The following is a 16,483-nucleotide window of genomic DNA, read 5'->3' on the forward strand; positions in this document are numbered from 1 at the left end:
CTTGAAATTGCTGAAATTAGACCTGGAAATGTTTGGCAGCCAGGGCTCTGTACCGGATGTCTTACAGGTTTGATGTCTGCTTCGACAAACCTGAGTAAAATCCTTACCAGGGTTATGTAGAGCTCAGTTTCATCCTGAGGATCATCGCCCAGGTGATGAGGTGTGTTGGAGCAGGAAGGCATCAGAGTAGCTGGTTAATTATTCAGGATGTTTTGCTGACTCACACCTCTCACGCTCCACCGACTCTAGTTTTATCTTAACAAGAGTGACAGGTGGACCCTTTTTTAGCTTCCACCTCATTCATGTCCACGTGGCTGGAAATATTTCTAAGCAGAATGAATTTGTAAAGTGCTGTAGCCTTTTTTTTTTAGGTGGTTGTTCTTTCAGCCAGTTGATCGGTCTCAATTCTCCACCATCTGTCTGGAGAAAACCCCAGTTGTTCTGCCACTTTCTCTGAGATCTCATTAAAACAAACTTGTATTGAAGCTGCTATTTTTAAAACCCTAGGCATTCCTTGATACCAGTAACAAGTCCATTCCTAATAAGGACTGTCAGGATGACTAAATCCTGACTAATGGTGATAACAATGACTATAAATGGGAGAACTGGACTTTTTAAAGCTTTTGTTTGAAGGAAAGACATAATTAACCTTGACTGGAATCAGTACCTCTGTCATTTCACGGGTTTAAATTCAGCCTTAGCAACTTTGTGACTCTTTTGAAGAATCAACCTTTATTTTTGAGATTAGTGAATGTTTTTGTTGTAGCTCTAAGAGGAAGTGAATGTTTGTAGCAGCCTGGCAGTAAAAAAAGAAACGGTAAAATGTTCAAACTGTTGTTGATATTTGGCCACTTATTTGCTATAATGAGACATTTGGTTTCCAGAGCTGACATGTAGCTAAAAATAAAGATTTGGAGGGTGTGTGTGGGTGTGTGACTGAATTAGTGTATCAAATGAACTGTTTACTGGCTTTTCCTCCCAGTTCTTTCCAAGTAGTTTCTCAAATATTCACCTGATTTATTTTTTTTCCCAGCCTTCCATTCGTGACGTCCCCGTTTTGTATTCTGGTCTTATCAGCACTGCCACTCTTCCTGTCTCCATCTAATCCCTGTAGTCTGTTTTTAACACGGCTGACGTCTCTCTGCTCGTCTCCAGCTCCTTTTCTTGTTTCTCTTGTTATAAAAGCGCTCTTCTTAACTTTGCTATTTCTTGTTCCTTCCTCTTTTTCTACCGGACCCACTGACAACTCAGAGCGTAAGTTTTCTGTTCTTTTCTTTTTTCTTTCCTTACATTTCATTTACATTTACTTAAAAGTCTAAAGCTCTGGTATAAAAGATCAGCTACACTGTCATCACTGGTTTCACAACCTCAGCTTCCCACTTTGTCTTTGACCTCAACCCAAACCTCTCTGGAGTTTCCATGGCTCACCACAACCTCTAATCAAGGCAGCGTCACTCAAACTAGTGGCTAAAGATAACAGGCTGTCGGTGCATCCTTAAGAAGTCTTAAAATGTCATAAATTCATAAAAAAAATAGGCAAGATGGCCTCAAATATGTTAATCACAGATCTGAAATTTTGTCGTGGCTGCTCTGTTGAACCTCGTTTTTTTTTCTCTTGGGACTTTTCTGTCAGACATAAGTTTGAGCCGTGTTTATAAATCTTCATTGATTTCTCTGACTCACAATTCACTACTAACATATTTTTGCTAGCTAGACTTTTTTGAGTCTTATCATATCGCCAGCTGTCTGGATGAAGTTTGTATATTTCTGAGGAGACTAGGTCTTAAATTCCATTCATAATGGTCTTAAAAAGGTCTTCAATTTGAGTTTGTGAGACCGGCAAAAACCCTGGATAAAGTGTGTTTTCAAAGTGAGGTCGGACCACATCCTGGTGTTCTCCGTCAGCTACATATCATCCGTCCTCCTGCATGAAAATCACCAGTCTGTCACCTCCTTTCCCTCCATGATGCCGTGTTCCTGGACGCAGTCGAGCGAAGTGCTCGGCACACAGCTGGTCGCCCTGGAGTCCGAGAAAGCAGAGCTGGTGCAGACTTTGTCAAAGGTGGAGGCGGAGCTCGCGGTCCAGGGGGAGGAGCTCCAGCGAGTTCAGAGCTCTCTGGCGACTGAGAGGGAAAGCGGAGTGAAGACGGCCGAGGCCCTGCAGAATCAGCTCAATGAGAAGGTCAGGAGTTGCTCTGGTGAACTGGAAGCGTCACGTCGCTAATGGGCCCAGTCAAATATTTGCCTCTGATCACAGGAGAGCAGGGAGCAGGCGCTGGAGAGCCAGCTGGTGGCGGCTCGCTGGTCCAGCCTGCAGGGAGCCGTGGGGGAGGCAAAGCGGATCATCCAGGACTCTTTATCTCAGATAGACGATCCGGCACACATCAGCTGCACCAGCTCTGCAGGTCAGGTTCATGCAGAGCTCAGCAGCCGCCTCAGTTGCTCATCGCGGACAGGCTCTCATTGTGTCCGTTCATCTCTGCAGACTATCTTGCGTCTAGATGCCAAGCCTCTTTAGACTCCATGGAGCGGCTACAGAGCGCCAGAGAGGCCTTCTTGGCCGACAACACAGGTGAGACGCTGAAAGTGCTAACTGCTTTTTGTTGGGGTTGATTTCAGCTTCTGAAAGCAGAGTTTTGTTTTCCAGTGCCATCCCAGTCTAATAATGTCTCATCCATCCTTGTTGTGCATGTCTCCTTGTTTCTCCATCCATTCATTTAATTTATTCATCCATCAATTGATCTATGCCTGCATTGAAAATGTATTTAATTCATCCATCCATTAATAAATTATTTCATTTATCCATCTGAAGTTCATCATGACATCATTTCATTATGGAAAAAAAGAACTTCATATTGGATTGGAATTTTACAGAGCTACTTAAAGCTGAAGTATGTAACTTTTATAAAGAAAAATATGTTTTTAAATATTTGCTAAAACTGTCTTTATGTCCTGACTTTATGAGACAAATAATCTGTGAACATATTCATCTCCTCTGCCTCCTTTATGCGATTCTACAGCCATCTGCAAAAATCCACCACTCCCGGTCAAAAACAACCAATTAGATCCAAGTGGAAGGTCTTAGCACTGTCAATCATGTTCTTGTATGCGCTGCTCAATGTGCTAAAGCCAGAAAAAAAAACCTCGTACCTTTCTAGGAATACTCTTTTTCCGTTGTCATTGGTAGACAAGCTAACAAACCTGAGCATTCATGACGGGCTCTGTTGTGGTGCACCAGCTGTAAGTGTAGCGAAGAGCAAGGTTCTGGGTATGAGCAGCGCACACATGAAGAATTATTGACGGCGCTAAGACCCGTCAAACCCGTTGTTTGAGTGATTTTGGTGTTTCTGTCTGTTTCTGAAGACAGAGGAGCTCGATCTTTACGCAGATTATTTGTCTCATCTTTGGATGTTAGGACATTGGGACAGTTTTAACAAATATGTAAAAAACCTTTTACAAAAGTAACATGCTGTGCCTTTAAGGGGGCGTGAGTTAAAAAAAAAATTTGATTTCTCAAAGTTGGCTCATGCTAGCCAACCAAGCAACATCCACAAACTCGGTATACTACAGAGAACGACTGCAGAAGTACGAACAATTTTCTGAAAACACCAAATTTCATCCAAAAAGTTCAAGAGTAAAAGAATGAAAATGTACGTTAGTCGTATTCCATTGTAATTTTAAACAATAGTAGCAATAGTATTACAATTACATGCTTTTCTGACATTTAGCAGTCCTAATGCTGCACAAATATGGAATTGGAACTAAACATTGTTTATTACATTTTTTCCCTCTTCCTACATCGTGCTTGGTGCAGCGGTGTTGGAGCTGGTGCGAGTGGTGACCCAGTGTGGCCACCTGGTGGGCGACACCATCGTTCAGGGCAGCGCCACCTCTCACATGGTTCCTGTGGAGCAAGCAGACGGTAGGTGTGTGTGTGTTGCAGTTGTGAGAGATGGATGGTGTCTCCTGATGTGAATCTGTGGGTGAGGCAGATGTTTACATGCCCTGATGTGTCTCTGAGGTTCTTTCTTCACATGGGTTCATTAAGGCTGAGCAGAATAACAGTTGTGTTTATGTAATGCAATGTAATAGGCAGCACCGTCGCGACGCCCACTAATATAACACACCGCACATAGGGCACCAGGTGGCCGGGGGGCACCATTAAATCTGTCCTGTGAAAAATCATTATATTTAATCATAGTAACAACATGTTTAAATAAAAAGAACTTGATAGAAAACTGCTCAGCAATACAAAAGTAGCTAATTTGCAGGTCTCCCCTGTGCTGCACCAAAGTGCAGGACCTGAGAGGTCACAACAAGACATGATCATCTTTTTATTGCTTTGTAAAAATGTTCTTTTTTTATTACAATGTTCACATTGCAGTCAGAAATAGCTTTTGGACGCGTTTCAGGCAAGAAGCTCCTAACCTTGCAGCCAAGTAATGTTTTTTTTCCCCCCCTTCAGACTGCAAGTCTAAACATGCCTGAAAATAATAGATCTGTGGCTGGCAGCCAGGACTTCACACGACTTCAAACGCAGAACTGAAACCGGACTGATATCCGAATCTTCTGAGAAATTCAATGTAGAGTTTTCATTAATTTTAATGATAGATTTTTTTTTAATTACTATTATTTTGACCACAAATGAAAGTAGTCAAAACTAAACAGAGTTCCTGAAAACAAGCAGGTAGTGCAGTAAAACACTTATTCTTACTAACCGTTTTTGAAATCGGATACTAATTCATAAGTTAACATGTAGTTAAGTTTGATACAATTCAGATTACATTAACTGCTCCCAGAGCACTGCTCACCCCATCTCACCTGGATTACGATGTAAGAAAAAAAATGACTAAGTCTTACACACTTTTGAGTTAACAGTGAGAAGGATACATTGTTTATAAGTTATATTCTTAATTGTATATGAAAACAAAAGGATTTATTTTGTAATTATTGAGGAAGGGGCAGGTTTTTATAAGGTTTTTCTGCTTCCTGCTCCGTGTCTCTCATGTAGATGAATTGCAGCAAGACAATGCTTTTGTACATTAGTGATGAAACGTGTTTTGTTGAGTGAATAAACTTATTGATTGATGTAACATGATGATTTCTTCAGCTTCTATCATCAGTACAACTCCTCCTCCTTCATGTTTTATTTTTTATTTTTTAACCAAAACTGTCTGGTATTGTTTTGTAAAATTGATTGTTTAGACTTCATGTTAACTCCTCACTCATCCCGTTCCATAAATCTACCCCACACACTCCTCCGTATTGTACAAACTGTTAAACTGTATTTCTCCCTCAGCCACCAAATATTTGTTGAACATTTGAAACATAAGAGCTGGTTTATATTTAGCCCTATTCCATAATTTTAGTGTTTTTGTTTTAAATATACGAGTTTGTGTGTTCCCTGGAACCTGTATTGTATAGTATTCTGATTGCTGTCCTTTGAAATATATAGAATGGTTGTAAGTGTTATTCTAAACGTCCACACCATAACTCTTGTAAGGAAATACCAGAGATTAATACAAAAGGAGCTAAGTTGCATCAAAATATGTCAGCAGTTCTGATGGAACTTGATTCATTTTGGGTTAGCAGCAGATTTTTTTGGTTCATAAACTTTATTATTATTATTATTATTATTATTATTATTATTATTATTATTATTATTATTATTATTATTATTATCCAATTAACTGAAAAAAACCTCCCCACTAAAATAAATGTTTGATATTTGAATTTATTGAGATGTGCCCTTATGTCTCCAACTTTTGCCTAATTACTAATTACCGTAAATTCAAAATTACCTTAGTGCCACTAGAAAATAGTTTGAATTTGTTGTTGGAATTAATTTAATGCCTTGGGGGATTTTTTTTTTTTTTTTTTACTATTTGAGAATCCGATCAGCAGTCAGAGTCTGACTGACTGATCAGTTCGTCATTAACTGTGACACAATGAAGTGAACAGGGGATAAAAACTGAATGAAACCAGCATGCTGCTGTCCTCCACTCTGCATTTATCATGTCAGGATTTCTGCTGCTTTTTTATGTTCCTGTGTCTCCGAGTCCGAAACATTAACCCGTCTGTCCTGCGTGTTCTGTTTTTCGCTGCAGCGCTGTCGGAGAGCGTGAAGACGTGCGGATCAGAAGCTCTGGCTCTGCTGGGCCAGATGAAGCAGCAGGACAGGCTGGCAGCAGCCGACTGCAGCAAGCTGAGGGCGGCTCTGGAGGCCATCCTGACCACAGCGGAGGTCCGAGTCACTCCGATTATCGAGCGTTTGATCTGATCAGCGTGCGTCGCTATACGTGTCTCATTCTCGTTCCAGAAGCTGCGCCCGCGGGGCTTGGAGCTGCAGCAGGGGGAGCTGGGAGATCTGGTGGAGCAGGAAATGGCTGCCACTTCAGCCGCTGTGGAGTCCGCAGCCGCCAGGATAGAGGTGAATGACTCCGCCTCTTCAGCCACCCCCGATTCACTTCAGAACTGTAATGACTGGAAAATGTCTTTGTTTTTCCCTCCCCTGTGCCTCTGTGTCCTGACAGGAAATGCTGAACAAGTCCCGAGCGATTGATACAGGAATCAAGATGGAGGTCAACGAGAGGTAAATCTCAGATCAGAGGAAGATCGTTGAGCTTGCTGGGAGTTAATTTTTCTTTCAATAAACTGTGGCCCTGAGACATAACTGGATTTATGCAGAGCTCATCATGAGCTGGGAGTAAAAGTTGGTCATTAAACCCTCTGGTCTGAAACATTTTAATCACATTTTACTTCTGAGTAAACGGCTTCAGCACCCAAATTATTGCTCAGAATTTAACATTGTATCAAAGCAGCTAAAACTACCTGGTTCATTAGTTGTCAAGCATTCCTGCTGCATCCCTCACTGGCGTTTTAACCTGGAGTGTTTCTCCAGCACCTGCAGCAGGTCACCGTTCATATTCTGTGCTCTGTCGCCCCCTGCAGGATTCTGGCTTCCTGCACAGAGCTGATGCAGGCGATCAAGGAGCTTATTTTGTCTTCGAAAGATCTGCAAAGGGACATTGTGGAGAGTGGAAGGGTGAGTTTTACCCAAGACTCAGTTGTATGGAATCTAATTCTGTTGTTTTCCAAGCATTTGTGTGATTAAGAAAAGTTTCCACACATAATTTCATATTAATAAATATAGCTGATCACAGATTGCAGTGTAAAGTTGACAAAGTTTGAAAATGCTTTTTGCTAAATTATTTTGAACTGTTTTAAATCTGGGAATCAGAATGGAAACTATAAACTATATTTAAACCTGGTTTAAATAACTATCAGGATGTTAAATTATGTTTAAATTAAGCCCAGATGGCAGCAACTAATTTTAATAGACTCTAATTTTATGCAGTTGCTTCAATATAAGTTAACTATTTTTAATTTAATTTAATATAATTTTATTGAATGTAATTATATTAATGTTAATTTAGTTACATTTAATTTCAGTCTGCTCCTTTGCCGGAGAGTAAATGAAGTGATAAATGTTTCACTGTGTAGCCGCTTTTGCTCTTCTGTCCACCAGGGGGCAGCTTCCATGAAGGAATTTTATGCCAAGAACTCCCGCTGGACCGAGGGCCTGATCTCTGCCTCCAAAGCTGTCGGATGGGGCGCCACGGTCATGGTGTAAGTATGAAAAGACTTCTGTCTGCTCGGTCGGCAGTGTGGGCCGCCGGCCTCGTTCTGAGACTCCTAAATATGCAGAAGCTCATTCAGTGTATAATGAAACGAACGTATTTAAGTCGTGTTGCAAGTATGCTTAATCATTTACCCCGTGTATAATCCCTCTGGTGTCACCAAAGTGCTCTTAAAGCGCCCTCTAGTTCATTTTGAGCTAATTTAGTTGTTTGATTCCCAGTGACGCTGCCGACATGGTGGTGCAGGGAAAAGGGAAGTTTGAGGAGCTGATGGTGTGCTCCCATGAAATCGCTGCAAGCACAGCACAGCTAGTGGCTGCTTCAAAGGTAAACAATCAACACTCTATTTTCCTTTTCTTCCTGCACTTTTGTTTCTAGGTTTTTTTTTGTTGCTTTTTACATTTGGATTCTTGTTGGTTGCTGTCAATATTGCCTCTCCTTTCCTGTAGGTGAAGGCAGATAAAGACAGCGCTAACCTGCACCGACTGCAGCAGGCGTCCCGCGGCGTCACCCAGGCAACCGCCGCTGTTGTGGCCTCCACCAAGTCTGGGAAATCCCAGATTGAAGATACAGGTGAGACGCAAAGCCTCATCTTGTTTCTCACCGGCTTGCTTTTTATGAACTTATTCTTTTATTTTTCTAAGTAAATGTCACACAGTGGAGAAAATGTTCAGTTTAATTTGTTTAAATGTGTGTCTAGAAACAATGGACTTCTCCAGCATGACTCTGACCCAGATCAAGCGACAAGAGATGGACGCACAGGTAACCTTGAGTAAAAATGACACACGGAAAAATCAAAACAGAAATTTAACATGATCTGATTGCTTTTATTTAACAGAAAAGTAAGCATTCCTGTTGTTGATACAGAGTTTTTAGCAAAAATATAGAATGTAGAGGTAATTTTATATAAACATGCTTATTGACTTGAATAACTCTATACATTAATTCAATAGAATAGTCCAAAAAAATCATACTATTATTCTTTACCCCCTAACGATTTTCTGTTTCTGTTTATTTTTTTCACACTTTAATGTTTTAGATCAAACAAATATTAATATAATCCAAACGTAACCTGAGTAAATGCAAGAGACGGTTTTCAAATTCTGATTTCTTTTATTGAGCAACAAAAACCTTCCGTAGCAATTTTTAAGTAGCGAAAAATTGATGAGGAGATTCACCCCAGAATGGCTAAAACAAAAACAAACTAACAGAATGAAAGTTTTAGAGCGGCCTAGTCAAAGTCTAGACTTGAGATCTTGTGCCATGACATCAATGCCTGAAGGCCCTCCAATGTGGCTGAAATGAAAGCAACTTCCCTTTTGAGGTTCTTGTAGTTTCTACTTGCAATAAGAAAGAAATCTGTAAGGGTCCCAACACTTTTTTTTGTTTGTTTGTTGTAACTGCTAAAAACCCAGAACCGAATTGCTAATGAAATCCTGTTTGTCTTCAGGTTCTGGTTCTGGAGCTGGAGACCCGCCTGCAGAAGGAACGGGAGCGTCTGGGCGAGCTGAGGAAGAAGCATTACGAGCTGGCCGGTGTAGCAGAGGGCTGGGGCGAGGAAGAGGAAGGTGAATATTATTTTTTTTTAAAAAAACAACACACGGGGGGAACCACATTCCTGGGAAGATTCCTGGAAGTAATGTGGCTTAAATGTTTGGAATTTCTTCCTCTTCTTCCTCTGCAGGCACGGGATGAAACCCCACTCCTCTTCCTCCTCCTCCTCCACCCGTAGACCTTCTCCTCTCCACCTCCTTTTATTTATAGACACGCTTCTCTGTTTTATTTTCCGCCTTCCCTCAGATTTATCTGCTGGTTAAATCTAAGCCAAATGAAAAGGTGCTTCTTCTTTTTTCCAATCCCTCTCGCTTCTTTGTACACGCCAGCCAGAGTTTCACAGAGGTGCTGCGGCAGCAGGTGGGGGTCAGGATGGAGGAGCGCCGCCTCACTTCTCCGCTGCAACACCGTGTTTGTCTCCAGTCCCTGTTTTAATGACTGCGCAGCATCGAGGAGTCGCACAGGATACAACACGAGCACAAGGGGCCCAAACTCTCAGAGAGTGGGGGTGGATCACGGTGTCTCCATGCAGCTCCGCTGCTGCACTTTCTCTTCTGTCTGCCGGTGTCTGATGCGCGCTACGTCACGAGCTGAATCAGCTGAAGGAGCTTCCTCCACGCAGTTGCTCTCCAGTTTCTTCCTCTTCTGTTCCCACTGTGACTTTTTTAAAGGCCGAACGGCTTCCGGGCTTTCTGCCTTCCGCGTCCGCACCATTGTAACGACCGGGACTGTTAAGCTAAACGACCCTCGTCCCTCCACTTTATTTTTAAAGGTCCTTTTTTACTGTACCGGGTAAAAATAGTCAGCATTACGAGGATATGGAGCTTGGAGGTAGAGGTTGCTGCACAAAACACTAACAAGACGTTCTTTTTTTTCTTCTTCTTCTTCTTCTTCTTCTTCTTCTTCTTCTTCTTTTTTTGCAATGTATTTATAAATCAGAATGATGCAAAGTTTGATATTTCATTGACATTTAATGCATCGGTTCAGATCTGGGATCCAATCACGTCAAGAGATGAAGCTCGTCTTCAGGAACTTTCTGATCATTTAGAGGAATCTGCATAAGAAGCATTTGCTTTCAAACATTTTATCACTGATCACCTCCACAGTACAAAAAGTTGGTGCATTAACGGATTCCTTAAGACCATGTAGCTGTGGGCATAAACTGTAAGCCATTTGTTGTTGCAAAGAACTGTTTGCTTTTCTTTCTACATGAAGATCCGGTGCACCTGAACGCCACACGGCTTTTATTCCCCTGCTTCTCTCTGCTCAGACTAATGAAGCGACTCTTTAAGTTGGACTCTCCGAGAAGAGCAGGCGCTTTTATTTTTTGTTTGTTTGATTCTCTTTCTCGATTCTAGCCAACACCTTTTTACCTTCCTCCTGTGTGTTCACGCCGATGACGATTCTGTGTCTTAACGCTCAGCCTCACTTGATGCTGTTGTTTCTTTTTTGTTTTCTTTTTAACAGGCGCTGCTCGGTTTGAATTGGATCATTTTTCTTCCACGTAAAAGAGAAAACAGGGAGGTAGTCGGAAGAAAAATAGATATTGCCATCTGCTGCTCCAACCAGGTTAAAGCAAGCATCATTTTCTGTACTGTTACTTCCAGGTTGTTGTATTTAATCTCAGTTTTCACCTGGAGAATAATATATAGTCCAAAAAAAATGGGCAGAAATCTCCTTACAGTGGTATCTCAAGTGTCTTGAAAGGTAAAAGTGCACACAACTTAAGTGATGTTTGGTTTTCTTTATTGAAAACCAATAAAGGTTTTATTGGTTTTCAAAACCCTTTATTGAAAACCAATAAAGGTTTTCAATAAAGGGTTAAACCAATAAAGGTTTTCAATCTTTATTCTTTGCTCAGATGCTTTTTATAGACTAACCTTTTTTTTTTAATTTTATTCCTTTGGTCCCTTTATTGTTTTGGGGTTTGTGTCTATAGATCCACCAGCTCAGCCAGCCTTTTTCAAACTGCCTCATACTGTAGTCAGAGACAGATACTCACATAGCAACATTGAAATATGTCTTTGTATATTATACTAAACCAATGTTGGTGGGTGTGTTTTTATTTTTCCAGTTTTTGAAATAAATACTTTGATTCATTAATACAGACTGACGACTGAATGTAGTGTCTCTTTTTCCCCCCCCCCCCCTCAAGTAATTGTTTTGTTACGAGGGGTGAAGTGAGCCAGTGTTTTATCTATTGCGTCTAACATCGACCATTCAACCTTTTCGCTTTAGCTGCCACCAGACTGAAAATGTAGTAAAACTCAGAAATTCTGCTTTTCAGAAGAGAAAAGAAAACGGATTCTTAAGAGAGAAATGTGATGTTATTGCCGATGCTTCATGCGTCACCAAATCTGACCCGCTGTAGCTTTTTACGTGGCTTTCTAGACTCCAAATTGCATCAATAAGACCCTCTAGTTTTTCCACAAATCCACAAAATCAACAGATTCCCAAATTCTTTCTGATTTTACTGGCATTTTTTCCTTAAACTTGGCCAAACTTTGCGTTTGAGTGACACCCACCTCAGCCTTACTTGATGTCAAGTTATCTGTGACCGATACGATGAATAAAAAGTCCCACTTAACATCGCATATTAGCGCAAATATCGTAAAAAGTCCTTACAATTGTTCCAAAATTAGCGCCGCGGAATTTGTGATTTTGAATCCAAATAAAATTTTAAAAAGTCACAAATTCCTGGCTGGACTGATCAGTGGGAAAAGATGTTCAATATTATTTTATTTTAAGAAACACTTATTGAATAGTGAAACTGCTATTTATTAATATTTTTAGCAATTTAATGGGTTTTATCAAAAACATTTGGACATTCAGAGCAGCAGAAATTGTTAGAGCTTCATGGCAAAGGCTTGAATATTTACGTAAATGCTTTCTATTTTTAATAAAACGAAAGCAAAACACCACAATGGTGTATTTGTTTGTAGCATTTTGAGGAAAGAGATTAACTTAATATAATTTAGGATAAGGCTGTAAAACAGAACCCTGTGACTACCGTACTTTGCAGATGAACCATAAACGTGAAGAATAGAGGAAATTCTAGTTTTTGTTTTTTTTTTTCAAATGTTTCACTGAAGAAACAAGAAACGAAGTCAATAAGATAATTGTTTAACTTATAACTTTAGTGATAAAACATTAAGGGAAAAGCAAGGACTCTGCTTGCGTGAAGCAGTGCCACAAAGCAAGCAGGAGGAGTTGGCATTGGTGAATAAAACTATGAAAATGTGATTCAGCTTTGAGTGAGCAAGCTAGTTTTAAAAATCCTCTCACCAATTAACGGTTGCTCGACATTATTCCAAATATATGGACCCGTTCTTCAAACTAACATGTTTTTTTTTTTCTTTTTCTTGATATCTGCTGAGAGGAGGTAGTGTGCAGAGCGGAGCAGTGACGTTTCCCTCTGTGCTGCTGTCCTGTCGCAGGCAGAATGTGCTGGGTGTTGCCTGTAAGGAAGGCAGAGCCTCAACTATTTATAGCCTCTGCAGTCCGGAGCTCGCCGTCCTTACAGCAGGTCTCCTGGCAGCAGCGAGAGTCTCTACAGATTCAATAAAGAATGCTGGAAAAAGAACTATTCAGATTCCTTGAACCTCTTCACCACAAGCTTCAGTGTATTTTATTGGATTTTATTAAGATTTTATTTGGCAGACCAACACAAAGTTTTCAAAAATGTTGCATATATCTTTAATCTAGTCCAGGTTATTGCCTTCACAACTTACCTGATTATTAAATGTTGTAGTATAACCCACCTTTTATGTCGAGGTGTCAGAGGTTTTCTTTTCAGGGGCTCACGAAGTAACGAACAGCATCATAAAGACCAAGAAACATGTCGGGCAGGTCAGAGAGGAAGTTGTGAAGAAGTTTATGGAAACTCTCAAAGAGCACAGTTTAAATCATCATTCTATAAATAGTGTGACACAACTGCAAAGCTGCTGTATCACGGTCATCCATCTAAACTGACAGGCCGAACATCGGGATTAATTATCAGTGAAGCAGCCAAATGGGTCCCATGGTTACTCTTGTGGATCTGCAGGTTGCAAAACATAATTTATTGTTGGGGGGTTGTCGGGGGGAGGCCAAAAGAGTTCCTGTTTGCAGTTTTCCATGAGCCGTAGGGAGTGGGACACAGCAAACCTGAGGAATAAAGTGTTTTATTCAAATGGAACCAAAATGTTGCGTTTTGGCCTACATGCAAAATCCTGTGTGGCTAAAACATGGTGGTGGCAGCATCATGTTGTGGGAATACTCTACTTCTGTTGCAACAGAGAAACACTTACAAAAGACTTGAGTCAGGGGACTATAACACAGTAGCACAGTCTGACTCATTATTGCCAAAGCGTCGAGTTATCCAGGTTTAAGTTTTGATCCAGACCTAAATGGTGCATTTTCTGCTCCAAAGCAGCAAGAATTATTATTATTTTTTTGCTATCTTTTAAATCGAACTCAATCTATAGTCAGGTTTATGAGTTAATCTGACTTTTTGGAAGAAAATGCAAACAAAATATATTTTTAGCCCTCACTGTAGATTATAGTTGTGTTTTTACTGTGAAACAAAGGAGGTCAGTGAACCCTTCCGCTGGGCAGGCTGTACAGCAGAAGAAAACCACAAAACAGTTTATTCCTCTAATTAGCGAAAGTGCATTGAAAAGATTTCTGTGACAAAACCCACCTGCCAGTTTCCTTTTGTGCCAAAGCGTCCCACTGACCTCCAGAGGCTTGTCACAACAGAGTACCCGCCTCATGATCACGTACCGCAGCACCAGGGTGGGCTTAAGTGCTGCTTTCTAAAAATAGATGCTTTACCTTCCAGCTGACATAAAATTCTTCCTGCAGCTGTTTTTGAGATCCAGGAAATGTTTGATGAGAAGGCGGCTCTTCTGGTCCACTGTTGTTACGCTTGATAAAATAGTGGGTGGATGGACCGGGTTCTGCTTCTTTACCTCATATCTGTATTACTTTTTCTGTCCGCCTAAGTGGAGTTTCTTCCACTTGTTTTGATCATGTTGTGCTACAAGGTTCTGTTTTAGTGTCTACAGTTTTTCCATTACATCTGCTTCCACTTTGGCACATTTTGACCATGTTTTGGAAACGATGCGCATCGACGCTAGGCAGATGATACTCTGGTGTACACTCGCATAGCAACGTTGAAATATGTTGCTATGCGACACATCTCTTCGACAGAGAAGCAAATGGACGTCAAATTTTAATTTAATTTGGATCGGATTTAATATTTTCTTTGATAATATTTAGTCATCTGTCAGATGTTGACTCTTTCAACCAACCGTTAACACTCAAACAATCAAAAGACATTTCTTACATCACAGCTTACTGGGAGTTATGGATGAGAGGTCAGAGGATGCCTTGACTGTATGTAGATTTGCTTTGGTTTACTCTGTTGAGCTGAAACTCACAGGACTTTTACCTCTGCATCTCGCAGCTGATTATAAGCTGTGAGGTATTCAAACAGCAGAAAAACAGCTGAGTCACAAGAGGGTTGAGGAGGGGCTTGCATGAGAACTAACAAACAAATCGTCACTGCAGAGTGCAGCAGGGGACCCAGAGTCCTGATGTGTTTCTTAGAGGAGAAAACCTTTCGCTGCATGAGCCGATTCACAAGAAAGCAGAGAAAAAAATCTCCAAAGAGCCGAAGTGTCATCTTTCCAATGTGACTGTCAACTGGCTGTATGGATACAGGATGTAAGTGTCTGATCGCTCCTGCTGTTTGGTGGGGTTTTATTCATCCTAACCAGACAGCCGGCCCTTTGAACAGCAAGTGTCATCACTCAGGCCGGCCTCACTGTAGCTCTTTGAACAATGTTTTTGTGCCGGCCGGCTCATTGTACTCTGGCCTGGGATTGAGTGGCTGACACAGATATGAGGTCACAGCATGAGGAGGAAAAGAAAGCAACCTTCTCTATCCACTGAGGCCTGTGGGCACTTCTGCCCAAGTAAACAAAAACAGCAGGTGTCGCCGCTCAAAAGGAAAAGACTCCTCGTTGATTTCCAAAACTTACTGCAGCCTATGTATCTATGCATGTATATTGTAGCTTTTCAGTTATTTTAAATAGAAGTTGCCCTCAGTTGAAAAGCTGAGAGGATGTTTGTGTTCTTGTGAGCTGTAAACAGACCCCAAGGAAAATAGTTAGGCTGTTTGCACAATGCATCTGGAAAAGTTAATTAAAGCAATTAATCAGGGGCAGAGGCATCATAACAGGGCTAGTAGCTGGTATTGTTGCATTGTTTGTTTTCTCTCTGCAGCACCCTGAAGTGTCAGTCTGTGGTTTTAGGCTTCCATAATGGATGATTACTCTGTAAGTTATTGGAGTCTTTTGAGGTTTCTGTGGCATTCTGCTGACAATCGATTGCATTTAAGGACACCAAACAATATCACAGCAATAAATGAAGTAACAGTAATAATACAACAGTTATGTCCGAGTGTCGACAACTTTAAAAACTGTTCCTCGCTACCTTGCTTTGTGAGTGGCCACAATTTAAAGGTTATAGCTAAAGATGAAAATCCAGCTGTGATTCATCTTGCGTGGCACACTTGTCTCCAAACAGAGAGATGAGTCACGTTTCATTCTGATCTGTGGCTAAAAATCTAATTGAAAAAAAAAAAAAAAAAAAAAAAACAAGACTGGAATAGAAACGTTAAAGAAATGAGGCCTCTTTTAAAAACGTTATGACATTTCTAAAAATCGCCAGTTGATTTCAAATTGGTGAAGCTAACATGCTAAAACTAATTAGCATGCTTGCCTTCACGCGTTACGCGATGGAGCCAAGTGCGTCGCTGCAGCAAACAGAAAGGGGCGGAGAGCAGGAAAACACCTGACTGAGTGATGCATGTCCTTGTTTTTATTTCCGTGTGATTTTGAAGGACTAGTCTGTCTCAAAAGTGGGAAAAACTCAAATTGTTTTACTTTTAACAATCCTAAGAATAAAGAAAATGCTTAACGTACCATGACCCAAATGTGATTTGGGTTGTTTTTTTTTTTTTTGGTTTTTTTTTTTTTACTGCCACCACAATATATGTAAACATCTGTTAAATCTAGGTTAGAAATTACATTTTGCCCATGGGACAGAGGTGGTCATATTCCCTGCTGCCCTGCATCAAATGTAATCATTACACATGCTCCGTAATCCAGACGGCCAGCCGCTGCCCTACTTTTGGCATTAAAGAAGGACCGACATTAAAATAGACATCGGCGCTGTGAGGCGGTCGGGTCAGTCACAGAGAAAGACCCAGACGGTGCACAACACTGGCTCCTCCGCTGCTC

General features: G+C 40.9%; 1 protein-coding gene across 3 annotated transcripts in view; it reads left to right on the forward strand.

Moving 5' to 3' along the window:
• Window positions 1-11,308, forward strand: part of hip1 (huntingtin interacting protein 1) — a 50,306-nt gene extending 38,998 nt beyond the window's left edge. For 2 of the 3 annotated variants that reach the window (XM_023351365.1, XM_023351366.1), the window contains exons 18-32: window positions 1,252-1,254; window positions 1,988-2,182; window positions 2,258-2,405; window positions 2,486-2,572; window positions 3,815-3,922; window positions 6,108-6,244; window positions 6,320-6,430; window positions 6,534-6,592; window positions 6,952-7,045; window positions 7,529-7,629; window positions 7,862-7,967; window positions 8,090-8,213; window positions 8,341-8,402; window positions 9,091-9,208; window positions 9,325-11,308. In XM_023351365.1, the coding sequence (XP_023207133.1) occupies window positions 1,252-1,254; window positions 1,988-2,182; window positions 2,258-2,405; window positions 2,486-2,572; window positions 3,815-3,922; window positions 6,108-6,244; window positions 6,320-6,430; window positions 6,534-6,592; window positions 6,952-7,045; window positions 7,529-7,629; window positions 7,862-7,967; window positions 8,090-8,213; window positions 8,341-8,402; window positions 9,091-9,208; window positions 9,325-9,335 (1,464 nt within the window). In that variant the 3' untranslated portion in view covers window positions 9,336-11,308. The remainder of the gene's footprint in view (window positions 1-1,251; window positions 1,255-1,987; window positions 2,183-2,257; window positions 2,406-2,485; window positions 2,573-3,814; window positions 3,923-6,107; window positions 6,245-6,319; window positions 6,431-6,533; window positions 6,593-6,951; window positions 7,046-7,528; window positions 7,630-7,861; window positions 7,968-8,089; window positions 8,214-8,340; window positions 8,403-9,090; window positions 9,209-9,324) is intronic. The other variant, XM_014470359.2, reaches the window with a different exon arrangement.
• The last annotated feature ends 5,175 nt before the right edge of the window (window positions 11,309-16,483 follow it).

This window comes from Xiphophorus maculatus, chromosome 18, assembly GCF_002775205.1.
Source record: "Xiphophorus maculatus strain JP 163 A chromosome 18, X_maculatus-5.0-male, whole genome shotgun sequence".
In the NCBI taxonomy this organism is placed as follows: domain Eukaryota; kingdom Metazoa; phylum Chordata; class Actinopteri; order Cyprinodontiformes; family Poeciliidae; genus Xiphophorus; species Xiphophorus maculatus.